General features: G+C 48.3%; 1 protein-coding gene across 1 annotated transcript in view; it reads left to right on the forward strand.

Annotated features, from left to right (window-relative positions):
• The window catches only part of HCK (HCK proto-oncogene, Src family tyrosine kinase), a 49,677-nt gene that overhangs the window by 31,141 nt on the left and 1,805 nt on the right, over positions 1-16,731 (forward strand). The window contains exons 7-12 of the mRNA XM_024238865.3: positions 774-923; positions 1,271-1,423; positions 3,495-3,674; positions 5,439-5,515; positions 10,745-10,898; positions 15,729-15,860. Coding sequence (XP_024094633.2) covers positions 774-923; positions 1,271-1,423; positions 3,495-3,674; positions 5,439-5,515; positions 10,745-10,898; positions 15,729-15,860 — 846 coding nt within the window. The remainder of the gene's footprint in view (positions 1-773; positions 924-1,270; positions 1,424-3,494; positions 3,675-5,438; positions 5,516-10,744; positions 10,899-15,728; positions 15,861-16,731) is intronic.

Below are 16,731 nucleotides of genomic sequence, written 5' to 3' on the forward strand. Positions count from 1 at the left end.
CCTGACGTCTGTCCAAGCTCTTGTTTCCGTCTTCACCTCTTCCACTTTGACCTTCCTACCTCCTTCTAACAAGGACCCAAGTGATTACACTGGGGCTACCTGGATCATCTGGAATAATCTCCCCATCTCCAGATCCTTAACTTAATCACATCTCTAAAGTACCTTTTACCATGTTAGGTAACATATTCCCAGGTTCCAGGGTTTAGGGCATGAATATCTTGAGGGACCATTATTCAGCCTACCACAGCATGTTCACATTTCAATAACTGGACTGGATTTCTGGATTTTTTTCCAGAAAAGTCATAGCCTGAGTTTTTATGAAAAAGTAAAAAGTATACTGTGTTCTCTTGGCTTTTTGTAGGGTAGATGATAGAAAGATGGAACAATAGATCAGAAATAATGAAGATGATGATGATGATAGCCAACATTTGCAGAGTGGTCAGTTTCCAAGTAGTTTACAGGCATTACTTCTTTTAGCCATCAGGCAATAGGATCAGGTAGGGTGGCAAGAGAACTATTCCCATTTTACAGATGAGAAAACTGAGGCATAGAGAGGTGACATAGTCGCGTGGCCAAGGTCTCACGGGTGGATGTGGTAGAGCCTGGATGAGAGCCCAGGATGCCTGGCTCCCACAGCCCACTGAGACCCTCGGGCACTTCTGCCCAGGTGTCAGGACGGTGCCAGCGGTAGCCTTACAGGGTGTCAGAGTGCTAAGGCAAGGTGGCAGGCCTCCAAGATGCCATTCTGAGGGGTTTCTCTTTGGTCAATTCAGGAAGCTACTCTTTGTCCGTGCGAGACTACGACCCTCGGCAGGGAGATACTGTGAAACATTACAAGATCCGGACCCTAGACAACGGGGGCTTCTACATATCCCCCCGAAGCACCTTCAGCACTCTGCAGGAGCTGGTGGACCACTACAAGAGTGAGTCCCACCCCGGGGGTGACATCCCCACCACGATGGGCCCAGAGACTCCTAGTCACGGATGCACTGTGGCCCCTGAGACCTCCTGAGTCCTTCCTGGCCATCCCCTAGACAGATAGTTGCTTTGGATGCTTCTGAAGGCTTAGGACTGTTGAGCAGGATGGTGGGGTGGCCCAGATGTAGAAGTGGCACCCCGTCAAACTCTGCTTGCTTGGGAATGTCTCTGATGGTGGCAACCAGGTGGAACACTGGAGACATCCAGTGGACCAGGCAGGGCGGCCTCCAAGGAGCAACCTCTGGCTGGCTCGGTGCTTGTTGCTCTCAATTGACCAGGGACTCTGTTCCAGAGGGGAACGATGGGCTCTGCCAGAAACTGTCGGTGCCCTGCATGTCTTCCAAGCCCCAGAAGCCTTGGGAGAAAGATGCCTGGGAGATCCCTCGGGAATCCCTCAAGCTGGAGAAGAAACTTGGAGCTGGGCAGTTTGGGGAAGTCTGGATGGGTAAGGACCCAGGGCCAGAGCCCACAGGGCCAGAGGGTGGAGGGGAGAGGGAGGTCACTTGCTTCCAGGAACACCTTATGGCAAAGCGGGAATGCTACCCAAGGCAGAAGGGGAGATTTAAATAATAGCCATAAAGAAGCAGTTCCCTGATAGCAAACCAAATTGTCTTGCTGTGCAAACACTGATTTGCCTTTGAGACCAGTCCTGTAGGGGTCAAAAACTTCCTTCTGGGAAGCAGGTGTCATGGATGAGGAGTCCCTCCCTCATACGGAGTGGGGACTGCCTAACAGTTTGGGATTGAGATGACCAGAGATCTTTTCAGATGATGAAAATTAAGAATGGGGAAATGCAGCTTGGAGATTTCCAGGCAACTGATGAACAGGTTATTCTGAGCACCTGCTGTGTGCCCAGCACTGTTAGGATCTTGTGGGAAAATCAGAAAGGCACATCTCACACCTGCTGGTTTTCCCCAAGAACTTAAGAACAACATTGCCTGCTTTGCAGGGCTGTGGGGTAGATGCAGTGCCAACCCAGTGTGGGGCAGCCTGCTGTGTTAATACCCCACTGCATTCCAAATGGGAGTGAAGACAACTTACAGGGATGCAAACAACTCAGCCAGATAAAATAAGTTTAAAATCCATGTATTTCGACTGTATTTATCGAGATTCTGCTGCGTGCAAGGCCAGGCACAGTGGCTCATGCCTGTAATCCCAGTACTTTGGGAGGCCGAGGCGAGTGGATCACTCAAGGTCAGCAGTTCGAGAAAAACCTGGATAATATAGTGAAATCCCGTCTCCACGAAAAATACAACAATTAGCCAGGCGTAGTTGTGGGAGCCTGTAATCCCAGCTACTCGGGAGGCTAAGGCAGGAGAATTGTTTGAACCCAGGAGGTGGAGGTTGCAGGGAACCGAGATCTCACCACAGCACTCCAGCCTGGGAGATAGAGTGAGACTCTGTCTAAAAAATAATAATAAAATTAAAAAGAATTTGACAAAAAAGAAAATATGGAGAGGAAGGTAAGACAGAGCTGAGTGGTGAGATTCGAAAGCCAAAAATGTCATATAAGGCGCTAGACTCCTACTACAGGAAGCCCACGGTTCTGGATTGGAGCTTCCCGTAAGCCAAGGCAAAATGGAAACACAAGCAATTACAAAATTGACAGGACCCACCAAATGAAGCAGGGTGGGGTGAGGGGAGGGAACAGCATGTGCCAAATCCCTGTGGTGGAAGGGGAGTTGAGTGCTTGAGGGACTGAGTGACCTGCAGGGTGACTGGCACATAAAAGGCAAGGGGAGTTTAGTGGCTGATGAGGCTAGAGAGGTGGACGAGGCTGGACCATGCAGGGCCTGGGGAGTCTGGCATTTATTTAAAAGCAGTGTTAAGATTAAAGTGGGCAGTGTATGTGTGTGACATAACCTGAGTAGTGTTTTAAAGCTATTTTTATTTGTTTGGGTTTTTTGTTTGTTTGTTTGTTTGTTTGAGATGGAGTCTCGCTCTGTCACCCAGGCTGGAGTGCAGTGGCTCAGTCTTGGCTCACTGCAAGCTCCGCCTCCCGGGTTCACACCATTCTCCTGCCTCAGCCTCCCCAGTAGCTGGGACTACAGGCGCCCACCACCACGCCTGGCTAATTTTTTGTATTTTTAGTAGAGACGGGGTTTCACTGTGTTAGCCAGGATGGTCTCGATCTCCTGACCTCGTGATCTGCCCAGCTCGGCCTCCCAAAGTGCTGGGATTACAGGCGTGAGCCACTTAAAGCTATTTTTAAATCCTTGCAACAGCACTTCAAAGGCAAGGCTTATCATTTCCACTTTACAGATGAAGAAGCTGAGGAAGCCACGGCTCCGAGAGGTTAAGCCACTTGCCCTAGTGTGCACAGCTGGGAAGTGGTGAACCCGCCTTTCAACCCACATTTGTCTGAGGCCTAAGCCCATGATTTCGCTTCCCTCTCTGAGAGTTGAGATGAGCAGGAAAGACTTTCTGGAGGAGGCGGGTCTGCAGCTAGGCCTTCTAGGGTGGTACGGGAGACCAGTGGGCTCTGATCACCTTCCCTGCTCTCTATCCCCCTCCAGCCACCTACAACAAGCACACCAAGGTGGCAGTGAAGACGATGAAGCCAGGGAGCATGTCGGTGGAGGCCTTCCTGGCAGAGGCCAACGTGATGAAAACTCTGCAGCATGACAAGCTGGTCAAACTTCATGCGGTGGTCACCGAGGAGCCCATCTACATCATCACGGAGTTCATGGCCAAAGGTGCTGCGTGCTGGGGCTGGGGATGCAGGCTGTGTCCTATACTGGTCAATTGCGGGCTCAAAGGTGGCTTGGACATGGTTCTTGCCCTTGAGATGGCCCCAATCTGGCCAGGAGCTCTTCCAACAAGTACTCATTGAGAATCTAATGTGGAACAATCCAGCCCTCCTGGTTAGTGGGGTGAAATCATGTTAAGGGGTCACCAAGGGGAAGGGAGAACAAGGGGCTACCAGGAGAAGGGAATGGGGCCAGAATACTCCTGGGCAATGGGAGAAGGGGCTTATGGTTCACAGTGAGCCTTAGAGGCCAGGGTGTGGCGCGGGTGGTGGGGGTGTCACTCTCCCACATCAGCCACCTTCCCTGTACTTGCCAACGCCCTGGGAGAGGGAGCTGGCAAAGCAGCAGTTCTGCACCCGCCCCCCCCACCCTGCCACAACTCAGGATTTCTCGGGGAATTTTTTTAGGCCACTGTTTCACAACCATTTTCAACCCCTGCCATTTTTTGTTTGTTTGTTCTTTAGGGACAGGGTCTTGCTCTGTTACTCAGGCTGGAGTGCAGTGGTGCAATCATAACTCCTGGGCTCAAGTGATCCTCCCACCCCAGCCCCCCGAGTGGCTGGGACCACAGGCCCATGCCACCACACTCAGCTAATTTTATTTATTTATTTACATATTTATTTTTAGAGACAGGGTTGCCCTCTGCCTGCCCAGGCTGGAGTGTAGTGGCGTGATCATAGTTCACTGTAGCCTCAAACTCTCAGGCTCCAGGATCCTCCTGACTTAGTCTCCCCGGTAGCTGGCACTACAGGCATGCACTACCACACCCAGCTAATTTCTAAAAAAAATTTTTTTTTTTTGAGACAGAGTCTCACTCTGTTCCCCAGGCTGGAGTGCAGTGGTGCAGTCTCGGCTCAATGCAAGCTCCGCCTACCAGGTTCACACCATTCTCCTGCCTCAGCCTCCCAAGTAGCTGGGACTACAGGTGCCTGCCACCATGCCTGGCCAATTTTTTTTGTATTTTTAGTAGAGACGGTGTTTCACCGTATTAGCCAGGATGGTCTCAATCTCCTGACCTCGTGATCCGCCCGCCTCAGCCTCCCACCATGCTGGAATTACAGGCGTGAGCCACTGCGCCCAACTTCTAAAATTTTTTTCTAGAGACAGGGTCTCACCATCTTGCCCCAGCTGGTCTCAAACTCCTGGGTTCAAGTGATCCTCCCAAAGCTTTGGGATTACAGGCATGAACCACTGAGCCTGGCCTAACATATATATTTGTAAATTTCTTCTATAGATGGGGTCTTGCTATGTTGCCCATGCTGGTCTCAAACTCTTGGCCTCAGGTGATCCTCTCACCTCGGCCTCCTAAAGTGCTGGAATTACAGGCGTGAGCCTCGTGCCTAACCACTCTGCCCATTTTTTGATAAACAGAATCATCTCACACAATCCCATTTAGTGCGATTTGAAACCTCAAGCCTTTTTCATTTTAACTATGCAATTATGCCAGTCCTGTGAAGGCATGATCCCAGCCATCCAGGCTCAGGGGCTGTCTCTGTCACAGAATCCATCTAGCAATCAAAAAGTCACTTCACTAAAACTCAAATTCTCTTTCTCAAACACTAGGAATTGCAAACAAATATTCGTATTTAAATCTACTACTATGAAAAATCTTCACCACACACTAAAGTACTAGATTGGTGCAAAAGTAATTGTGGTTTTTGCCATTAAATAGTAAAAGTAGTAAATGTTCCTCCCCTCTCCCCCATATAGGAAGCTTGCTGGACTTTCTGAAAAGTGATGAGGGCAGCAAGCAGCCATTGCCAAAACTCATTGACTTCTCAGCCCAGGTGAGAGCCTAACAAGGAAACGGGGAAGGGAAACAGGAATTCAATTTTTTTATTTGCCAAATATTTACTGACCACATACTATGATGATAGCAGTAATAATAATGGGTAAAATGTATTGAGAGCTCAATATAAAACTATGCTTTTTGCATATATTTTATTATACATGTACTCATTCATTTAATCATCCTGTAAGCTTTATAGGCTGGGATTTTTATTATCTATTTTGGTATAACAAACCATCCAAGTCCTAGTAGCTTGAAACAACAGCAATTGTTATTTCTCATGATCCTGTGGGTTGCCTGGGTTCAGCTGGGTGGTTCTTCTGCTCGTCATGGTAAAGTGAGGTACAGATGCATACTGTTGGTACTTGCCCAGGCTAGAATGTCCAAGACATGGCTCAGCCTCCAGGGTCTCTCCACATGGCCCCTTACCACCCGATCACCCAGCCTGAGCTTCTTCACGGCACAGCAGCTGGGTTCCAAAATGGAGCTGGACCAGGGGCCAAGCCTTCATGAGCAGGCTCTCATTAAGCCTCTGCCTGCATCAGGCTTGCTAATGGCCCATTGGCCAAGTCACATAGCCATGCCCAGAATCAGTGTGGGAGGGGACTGACCAAGAACACAAATCCCAGGGACCCCCCCCAACGTAACAGTCTGGCCACAGAGTAGGTAATTATCATCCCATTTTACAGAATAGGAAATTGAAGCATAGAGCAGAAGTAAAGTACAGATGTGGAAACTGAGCCCCAGTGTGGTTAAGTGGCTTGCATAAGTTACTGTGCTAATTATGAGGGATATAGCAGTGAACAAAATGAAAATGTTCCTGTCCTAATAGAGTTCACAGTCCAGATGGGAAGATGAGTATTAAATAACCAAATCTCTTAGAGACCATGACCCAAGTGGTCCTGGCTGAATCAAAAGAGTACAGTATCTAACAAAGTAAATAATGTTTGCAAATCGCAGAAACACTGCTGAAAACCTAATTTTCTTTCTCATGTTCCCCACGCCTCTTGCAGCTCCTCTCACCCCCAGCCTAAGCAGTTTTTTCACTTCTGTCCTCTCTCATGCTCTCTCTGATGTATGGGAAAACAGAGTGTAAGGACGGGGTGGTATTAGAGTGCATAGCTAGAGCATTTAGCCTGGTCCAGGAGCAATCAGAGAATGCTTCCTGGAGGAAGTGGCCTCTAGGCTGAGCCTGAAGGATGAGTAGAAGTTCAGTAGATGAAGAGGAAAGAGAAAGGTCTTTTGGACAAAAGAAACAGCCTGTGCAAAAGTAGGTGAAGGAGTTCAGCCTACTCAGCAGGAGCCCAGGGGTGGTGGGAGTTGAGTGAGACCCTGCCTGGGCCTCACTTGGGCCTGCTGGAGATGCCAAGGGCAGGGTTCATTTGAGTATGCAAATTCAGGGGCCCAGAGGACACCACAAAGTGTAACAAAAGACTCTACTTTCGGAGTCTGGAATGCCAGAGGCATATGGAAATGTGTTTTCACTCCAATGGGCCAGGTCCTCTGGGAGACAATAGACTGGTCTGTTGCTAAATTATCATCTTCAAGCTAGCAGAAACCCTGCTGGGCAGCAGTCACCGACCAGGGCAAGAGCCACTCTGCTCGTTTCACAGAGAGGAAAACAAACCAAAGGAGGAAAAGAGGTTCTGGGCCTTCATCTGTCCAGAAGCAGAGGTAGATTCAGAGCCCAGGGACAGAAAGGAGCCCACCTGGGGCTTTGGTCTTCACCTCCAGACTCAGAGAGGCAGCTTGGAGCAGCAGGTGGAGAACTGGACCACACATGTGGTGTTTTTGTAGTCACAGCTTTGTGGGTGACATGAAATGTTATGCAGTAGCTGCATATATACAAACAGGTCAAAACAGAGCTGCTCTGACTGAAGCAGGGTGGAGGGCTTATCTGTGGCCTTTCTTTTGTCTCTCCCACCCCCATATAACCTGAGGCATCCATAGGATTCAGTTTGAAGAGCTCTACAAGTCCTTCCAGCTCTGATGCTGTGACTCCCTGATACCCTTTGGAAGCAAACCCAAGTTCCAATGCCCAACCTCATGGCACCCTATTTGGGGGTCATGAAATCTCACCACCTTATCAACCCACAGTGCTTACACCTGGGCCCAATAAACCTACTGGTTATTCATTCAGTCAGCAGACCCTTGAGAAGCAACACTATTAGCATCTGGGCTTAGGAGTCACACAGAGTTTTGTTTTGATCTCAGCTCTGCCTGTGTAGCTTCGAGCAAGTTGCTTAACCTCTCTGAGTGCCACTTTCCCCCACTGGGAGCACTGGGAGCCACTCTTGAAATAAATACTTAACTATGTGCCAAACACTCTACTAAGCCCTTGATGTAGGCTTAGGGGATTCATCTTCACATGACCCCTTGGAACCAGGTGCTATTACGGAGAAGAAAAGTGAGGTACAGAGAGATGACACAACTTGCTTGACATCACAGAGCCGCAGCGCTCAAGCTGAGTTGGTCCAGCTCCAGAGCCATTTAGCAATTACCCTCTGCTGTCTCCTAAGTGGGGTGTCATCCCTGCCCCATCGAGCTCCTGTGAAAATCAGTAGCATATGAGCATCTGCCAGTGAGGATCAAACAGTGGTAACTACCAGCATTAGTGCTTGCTCCAGAAGAAAAGCAAGGCAAAAAACCTGGGCCGAGTAACAGATAAGTGCGTGGACCCCAAACAGCGCTTTTGGAGCTCCAGCCCTGGCTCCACAATTTGCAAGCTGTGTAAGCTGGGGCCACTTAACTATTTCTCTGGGCTTCAGTTTTCTTATCTGTGGAAATGGAGCTGATAGCAAAAGTGCCTCCTCCAAAGCACATGGTAAATGTCACATAAGTGTTTAAGTATCATCTTATAAATAAGCTATGATGCCTTCTATTAGCATAATAATTTTTGTTAACTGTTCATCTAAGGACTCATAAATTTCCCACACTCCCAGGGCCAAGATGCTGTCTCACTCCACCCTGGCAACCTCATCCCTATTTCATCCCCACCCTCCACTATTCTAAACAAAATCAGAGTCTCTTCCAAGTTTTTATTGAAAAATTGGGGTCTCTGGGTCTCCCTTGGGCATGACAGCTCAGGCCTGTAATCCCAGCACTTTGGGAAGCTGAAGCAGGAGGACCCTTTGAGCCCAGCCTGGGCCACATAGTGGGACCTCTTCTCTATTAAAAAAAAAAAAAAAATTCTTTTTAAATTTAGTCTAGCATTAGTGGCATGCACCTATAGTACCGGCTACTTGGGAAGCTGAGGTGGGAAGACTGCTTGAGCCCAGGAGGCACAGGTTGCAGTAAGCTGTGATCCCACCACTGTACTCTGTGACAGAGCAAGACCCTGTCTCAAAAGAAAAAAAAAAAAAGAAGAAAGAAAAGAAAAAAGCAAAGCATGGGTCTCCATTCTAACTGCCTCGGGTGCCCCCTGCTGTCCACTCCTTGCAAGTGCGCCACCCACTTGCCTCAGACCTTGAGAAGCCGGCCGGTGGTGCTTTGATTGTTCTGTCTAGTCAGACGCCCTCTCTTCCAGAATAATTTCATCAGACTGCATCCAGCTGCAGTCTGCCGGAGCACTGGAGTGCTGGGTTATTTAGAGGCAGCAGGAAGCACTGGATTGGGAGTCCTCAGACTGGTTTGAGCCTGACATTCAGAATTTTCCTGGTGGTGTGATCTGGAACAAGTGGTTCCATGTCTATAAAACAGAGATCATGATCATTCCTGCCTCAAAGAGCTCAAGCCCAGTTTGTAAACCAAAAGTGCTGCTTTCTGGGCATCTGAGGGTTCATCTTCAACCTCGTTTGTCCAAACCCTTGTAAGTAAAAATGTCTGCAAGATATAATCCCTGTGTTTTCATCAGAGGTTTCTAGGGCCCCTGGTGTGAATAAGAATCCTCCATGCAGTCTGTTATTCACTCAGCAGCCATGGTGATCTTTAAATGTACATCAGAACATGTCACGCTCCTGCTCAAAGGCCTCTAATATCTCCCCAACACGCTCAGAATAAAATCCACCCTCTTCTCCTGGCCTACAAGACAGTTCATGATTGGCGGCCTCCCTCTCAACTTCAACTCTCCCCACTCTCTCTGTGATATCTCTGCTGGCCACACTGGCCTCTGTGCTGTTCCATGAACACCAAGCTCTTTCCTACCTCCACGCCTTTGCACCTCATGTTCTCTCTGCCTAGAATATTCTTATATGACACACTTATTATTATCATCATTCAGATCTTTGCTAAAATCTCACCCCCTCAAAGCAGGTTTCCCTGAACGCCCAATCCAAAAAAGCTCTGTACAGGTCATATTTTGTTACTTTGTTTTATCTTTTTTTTCTTTTTGAGACAGAGTCTTGCTCTGTCCCCCAGGCTGGAGGGCAGTGGCACGATCTCAGCTCACTGCAGCCTCTGCCTCCTGGGTCCAAGCAATTCTCGTGCCTCAACCTCCTGAGCAGATAGGATTACAGGCGTGCACCACCACGCTCATCTTCTTTTTGTATTTTTAGTAGAGACGGGGTTTCGCCATGTTGGCCAGGCTGGTCTTGAACTCCTGGCCTCAAGTGATCCACCCACCTCGGCCTCCCAAAGTGCTGGGATTACAAGTGTAAGCCACCATGCCCGGCCTGTTTTATCTTTTCTTTATGGTACTTACCACCTGCAGGGGCTTTGCCAGGCTCATCACCTGTTCAAGCAACATGTCTGGCACCCACAAGACACTCAGTGGATTTCTGTTGAATAAATAAGTGAATTTTCCCTACCCATGCTGGGGCATGAGGAAGATATGAGAGGTATAGCAGAATATGACATGAACCTGGGTTGTCCCCAGAAAGAGAGTTGAAGGTGAAAGCTCTTCATAGTATCCTAGAGTTCGTGTGTGTGTGTGTGTGTGTGCGCGTGTGCGCATGTGCATGTGTGTGTGTATGTGTGCTCCTGGAAGAATAGGTCCTGGAGAAATAGTCCCATTGCTTTTTCCCTGAGAACATTTCAAAGTGCTCTCTGGAAGTCTTGGAATTCTAGAGAATCCCCCAAACTGGCCCAGGCCTCCTTAAGAATCCCCCTAACCTGAATGGGTTGATGGAGGAATGCCACCCTGAGCCTTGGGGCCCTCCCGACACAAGAGGGAGGGCTGGTGCAGACATTTTGCATTTTCTTCACTTGAACACCTCTCTGCTGCTTTTGGGTGGGACCATCTTGGCGTAGGCCAGGTCTGAGGACAAAGGTGTCTCTGTTTGGGGTGCAGACTGCAGAAGGCATGGCCTTCATCGAGCAGAGGAACTACATCCACCGAGACCTCCGAGCTGCCAACATCTTGGTCTCTGCATCCCTGGTGTGTAAGATTGCTGACTTTGGCCTGGCCCGGGTCATTGAGGACAACGAGTACACGGCTCGGGAAGGTAGGGAACGCTGCCAAGCAGCCCCACGTTGCCCATTTGGATGCTTGTGAGTGTTGAGAGTTGATACTTGTGAGAGCGATTGGTAAAATGCAAGGGTCTGCCCCAGTATTAGCTGTGCATTCTTGAGCTTGGTGGATCCTTCTGGATAATGTCCTGAACTTTAGAGTCTCACCCAGAGACTTTGAGGAGATTTTAGATCAGATTGAGAAGTACTGATAGATTTTAGAGGGAGTAGGCAAATACATGTTGAAATTAAGGGTAAGAGCAGCTTTGTGCATAACAGACAAAAATGGGGAGGGTATCCAAATGTCCATAGTAGGAGGATGGATGTATACATTGTGGTATATTCACACAATATAATACCACACAGTGATGAAAAAGCACAAACCAGCCAGGCTCAGTGGCTCACGCCTGTAATCCCAGGACTTTAGGAGGCCAAGACTGGAGGACTGCTTGAGCCCAGAAGCTCAAAACCAGCCTGGGCAACACAGGAAGACCTAGTCTCTACAAAAATTTAAAAAATTAGCCAGGCATGGTGGCGCATGCCTGTAGTTGTGGCTACTCAGGAGGTTAGGGTGAGAGGATCACTTGAGTCTAGGAAGTTGAAGCTGCAGTAAGCCATGATCATGCCACTGCACCCAGCCTGGTGGACAGAGCAAGATCTTGTCAAAAGAAAGAAAGAAAAAAGCACAAACCAATGCTAAATGCACCAAAATGGGTAACTCTCACAGGTACAATATCAAAATTAAAGAAATTAGACCAAAAAAAAAAAAAAGAGTAGATGCCACTTGGTTTCATTTTTTTGAAATTCTAAAAGAGACAAAACACGTAACTGGACATTCATGGCAGCTTTCTTCCTAATAGCCAAAAAATGGAAACAACGCTCTTTAATGTCCAGCAATTGATGAACAGACAAACAAAATGTGATACATCCATACAATGGAATATTATTTGGCCATAAAATGGAGTGAAGTACTACACCAGGCTAGAACACAGATGACCCTTAAAAACATTTTGTTAAAGGAAAGCCAACATGAAGACCACATGTTGTATAATTCCCCTCCTATGAAATGTCCAGAACAGGCAATCTTTTTTTTTCTCTGAGATGGAGTGTTGCTCTATCACCCAGGCTGGAGTGCAGTGGCTCAATCTCAGCTCACTGCAACCTCTGCCTCCCAGGTTCAAGCGATTCTTGTGCCTCAGCCTCCTGAGTAGCTGGGATTACACGTGTGCACCACCATACCCAGCTGATTTTTGTATTTTTAGTAGATACAGGGTTTCACCATGTTGGCCAGGCTGAACTCAAACTCCTGACCTCAAGTGATCCGCCCGCCTCGGCCTCCCAAAGTGCTAGGATTACAGGCGTGAGCCACCACGCCCGGCCCAGAACAGACAAATCTAAAGAGACAGAAAGTAGATTATTGGTGCCTACAGCTGGCAGTGGGGAGTTGGGAGAAATGAGGAGTGACTTCTGTGGGTTTTTTGCAGGGAAATGTGATGAAAGTGTTCTAAAATCCACAACTTTGTGAATATTCTGAAAGCCACGGAATTATACACTTTAAATAGGTGAAATGTATGGTCTGTGAATTCTATCTCGATAAAGCCGTTAAAGAAAGAAACAGGCAAGATTTATTTATAGCACTAGAGGTCAGAATTGCAGTCACCTTTATTTTCTGTTAGCCTATTTATTTATTTATTTATTTATTTTGAGACAGAGTCTGGCTCTGCTGCCCAGGCTGGAGTGCGTTGGCGCCATCTCAGCTCACTGCAACCTCCACCTCCCAGGTTTAAGCGACTGTCCTGCCTCAGCCTCCCGAGTAGCTGGGATTACAGGCACCCGCCACCACGCCTGGCTAGTTTTTGTATTTTTTGTAGAGACAGGGTTTCACCATGTTGGCCAGGCTGGTCTCGAACTGCTGACCTCAAGTGATTCACCCACCTGGGCCTCCCGAAGTGCTGGGATTACAGATGTGAGCCACTGCGCCAGTCCTGTTTATTTTTTTAAAGAGACAGGTGCGGCCAGGCACAGTGGCTCACGCCTGTATTACCAGCGCTTTGGGAGGCCAAGGCAGGCCGATCACAAGGTCAGGAGTTTGAGACCAGCCTGGCCAATATGGTGAAACCCTGTCTCTACTAAAAATACAAAAATTAGCTGGGCGTGGTGGCAGGTGCCTGTAGCCCCAGCTACTTGGGAGGCTGAGGCAGGAGAATCATTTGAACCCGGGAGGCAGAGGTTGCAGCAATGAGCCGAGATTGTGCCATTGCACTCCAGCCTGGGTGATGGAGCGAGACTCTGTCTCAAAAAAAAAAAAAAAAAAAAGATAGGTGCTTGCTCTATTGCCCAAGCTGTAGTGGAGGGGTGAGATCATAGCTCACTGTAGCCTCCAATTCTTGGGCTCAAGCAATCTTCCAGCCTCAGCCTCCTGAGTACCTGAAACTACAGATACATGCTACCATGCCCAGCTAATTTTTTAATTTTTTGTAGAGACAGTGTCTCACTGTGTTGCCCAGGCTGGTCTCAAACTCCTGAACTTACGTGATCCTCCTGCCTCAGGCTCTGAAAGTGCTAGGATTACAGGCATGAGCCACCATGCACAGGCTGCAGTCACCTTAAGTAAGGGGATATTAACTGGAAGGACGCAGAAAGGAGCCTTCTGAAATGCTGAAAGTGTTCTACAGCCCAATCTGATGGTGATTACAAGGGTATATACATATATAAAGCTGCAGCAAAATGGATATTAAAGATTTGTGCATATTACTTCATGTATGTTATAACTCGATAAAAAAAAATTTAGACCGGGCCCAGTGGCTCATGACTATAATCCTAGCACTTTGGGAGGCCAAAATGGGCAGACTGCTTGAGCCCAGGAGTTCAAGACCAGCCTGGGCAATATAGCAAGACCCCATCTCTACAAAAAATTTAAAAATAAGTCAGGCGTGGTGGTGTGAGCCTGTGGTCCCTGCTACTCAGGAGGCTGAGGCGGGAGAATCGCTTGAGCCCAGGAGGTTGAGGCTGCAGTGAGCCAAGATCATGTCACTGCACTCCAGCCTGTGTAACAGAGCAAGACCTTGTCTCAAAAAAATAAATAAATAGGGCCGGGCACGTTGGCTGATGCCTGTAATTCCAGCACTTTGGGAGGCTAAGGCGGGAGGATCACAAGGTCAGGAGATCAAGACCATCCTGGCTAACACCGTGAAACCCTATCTCTACTAAAAATACAAAAAATTAGCTGGGCGTGGTGGCGGGCACCTGTAGTCTCAGCTACTTGGGAGACTGAGGCAGGAGAATGGCGTGAAACCCAGGAGGCGGAGCTGGCAGTGAGCCGAGATGACACCACTGCACTCCAGCCTGGGCAGACAGAGCAAGACTCTGTCTCAAAACATAAATAAATAAATAAATAAATAAATAATAAAGGTAATGACTAAAGGAATAAAAGTAGAATGTATAATTTCTAAACCAAAAGAAGATAAGCAGGAAATCAATAAAAGTCTGTAGATCCAAAGGAGGAAGGGAGAAAACACATATACACACACACACTCTCACACACACAAACACACACATAGACCATTTTCAAAACTTGACCGTGTACTCAGTCATAAAGCAGGTCTCAACAAATTCCAAAGAACATATATTCTACAGACCATGTTCACCAACCATGATATAATTAAACTAAACACTTTTTTAAAAAGGATAACTATGCCAGGTGCAGTGGCTCACACCTATAATCCCAGTGCTTTAGGAGGCCAAAGTGGGAGGGTCACTTGAGCCCAGGAGTTTTGAGAACAGGCTGGGTAACATAATAAGACACTGTCTCTACAAATTTTATTTTATTTTATGTTATTTTATGTTATTTTATTTTATTTTATTTTATTTTATTTTATTTTATTTTGAGACGGAGTCTGACTCTATCATCCAGGCTGGAGTACAGTGGTGTGATCTCGGCTCACTGCAACCTCTGCCCCCTGGGTTCAAGTGATTCTCCTGTCTCAGCCCGTAGCTGGAACTACAGGCACCTGCCACCATGCCCAGCTAACTTTGTATTTTTAGTAGAGATGGGGTTGGCCAGGCTGGTCTCGAATTCCTGACCTCAGGTGATCCTCCTCCTCAGTCTCCCAAAGTGCTGGGATTACAGGCGCAAGCCACCATACCTGGCCAAAAAAATTTTTTTAATTAGCTTGGTATAATGGGGCACACCTGTAACCCCAGGTGCTTGAGAGGCTGAGGCAGGAGGATAGCTTGAGGTCAGGAGTTCGAGGCTTCAGTGAACTATGATTGTGCCACTGGGCTCCAGCCTGGGCACTCTGTCTCTAAAAGAAAAAAAAAAAATGAAAAGGCTAACTAAACCCATGTCAGACTAGGCGGGAGGTGGGGCGGGTAAAGGGAGAGACACACAGTGACTGGTGGGAACCTCATGGGCTGAGAGCCAGAATCCTCACTTTTCCCATCGCCCAGGATGAGAGGACTGAGGCATCGGCTGCAACCTGGACTCAAGGCCCCCGAAGTCCTTCTGTCCCCAAAGACCTGTGACCTCTGGGATTCCACTCTTTGGAGTTGTAGTTAACTGGGGTATCAGCTGAATCAATGAGGAGGATTCTAGAGTGAACTTCCACACCATACCCCAGGCCCCCAAGCCCACTCCTCCTTGTTTAGCCATCTGTCCTCAGGATGGATGTCCCTTGCTTCCACAGGGAGGCCATGTGTCAGGGAAATTTCAGGTCTGCAGGGGCAGATGTTGGCAGCTGTTGCCCTTGCCTGTTCCCCCACCTTAGCAGAGCCAACCCTCACTACTCCCCAGCCTTCCCCTGACTCTGCTCTGTTCAACCCTGCAGGGGCCAAGTTCCCCATCAAGTGGACAGCTCCTGAAGCCATCAACTTTGGCTCCTTCACCATCAAGTCAGACGTGTGGTCCTTTGGTATCCTGCTGATGGAGATTGTCACCTATGGCCGGATCCCTTACCCAGGTAGGGAAGGGGCATCAGCTCAGGGCTGCTACCAGGGCCCAGTCTGGCAATGGGCTCATCTCGACAACATGTCCATTCAAACTGAGTTCTTGATCCTCACCCCCAACTTTCCCTCACCTTTCCTGTCTTAGTTAAAGGCACCTCCATCCATCTAATGTCTTAAGCCTGAAATCTGGGGGCTTCCTTGGCCCTTCCTTCTCTCTCACTCCTATGACTTTTTTTTTTTTGAGACGGAGTCTCCCTCTGTCACCCAGGCTAGAGTGCAGTGGCGTGATCTCGGCTCACTGCAACCTCCGCCTCCCAGGTTCAAGCGATTCTCCTGCCTCAGCCTCCTGAGTAACTTGGATTACAGGAGTCCACCACCATGCCTGGCTAATTTTTGTATTTTTAGTAGAGACGGGGTTTCACCATGTTGGCCCAGTTGGTCTCAAACTGCTGACCTTAGGTGATGCACCTGCCTCGGCCTCCCAAAGTGCTGGGATTACAGGCGTGAGCCACTGTGCCTGGCCTCACCCCTATGACATCTGAGCAGTCACAAGGTTTTGGCCACTCGACTCCAAAACATATCCCAAGTCTTACCACTTTGAACCCCACAGTCTCCATTGCATCCAGGCCAGCGTCATCTCCCATGGATGGTGCAGTAACATCCTCATCAGTCTTACTGCTTTCTCCCTCCTCGTCCTACAGCCTATTCTCCACTTGCAGCCAGAAGGATAATTCTAAACTGTAAATCAGATCTTGTCCTTTCTCCACCTTTTTTTTTTAAGACAAGGTCTGACTCTGTCACTGAGGCTGTAGTGCAGTGGTGCAATCATAGCTCACTGCAGCCTCGACTTCCTAGGCTCAAGTGATCCTCCCGCTTCAGCCTCCT

Source organism: Pongo abelii, chromosome 21 (genome assembly GCF_028885655.2).
Source record: "Pongo abelii isolate AG06213 chromosome 21, NHGRI_mPonAbe1-v2.0_pri, whole genome shotgun sequence".
Taxonomy (NCBI): Eukaryota; Metazoa; Chordata; class Mammalia; order Primates; family Hominidae; genus Pongo; species Pongo abelii.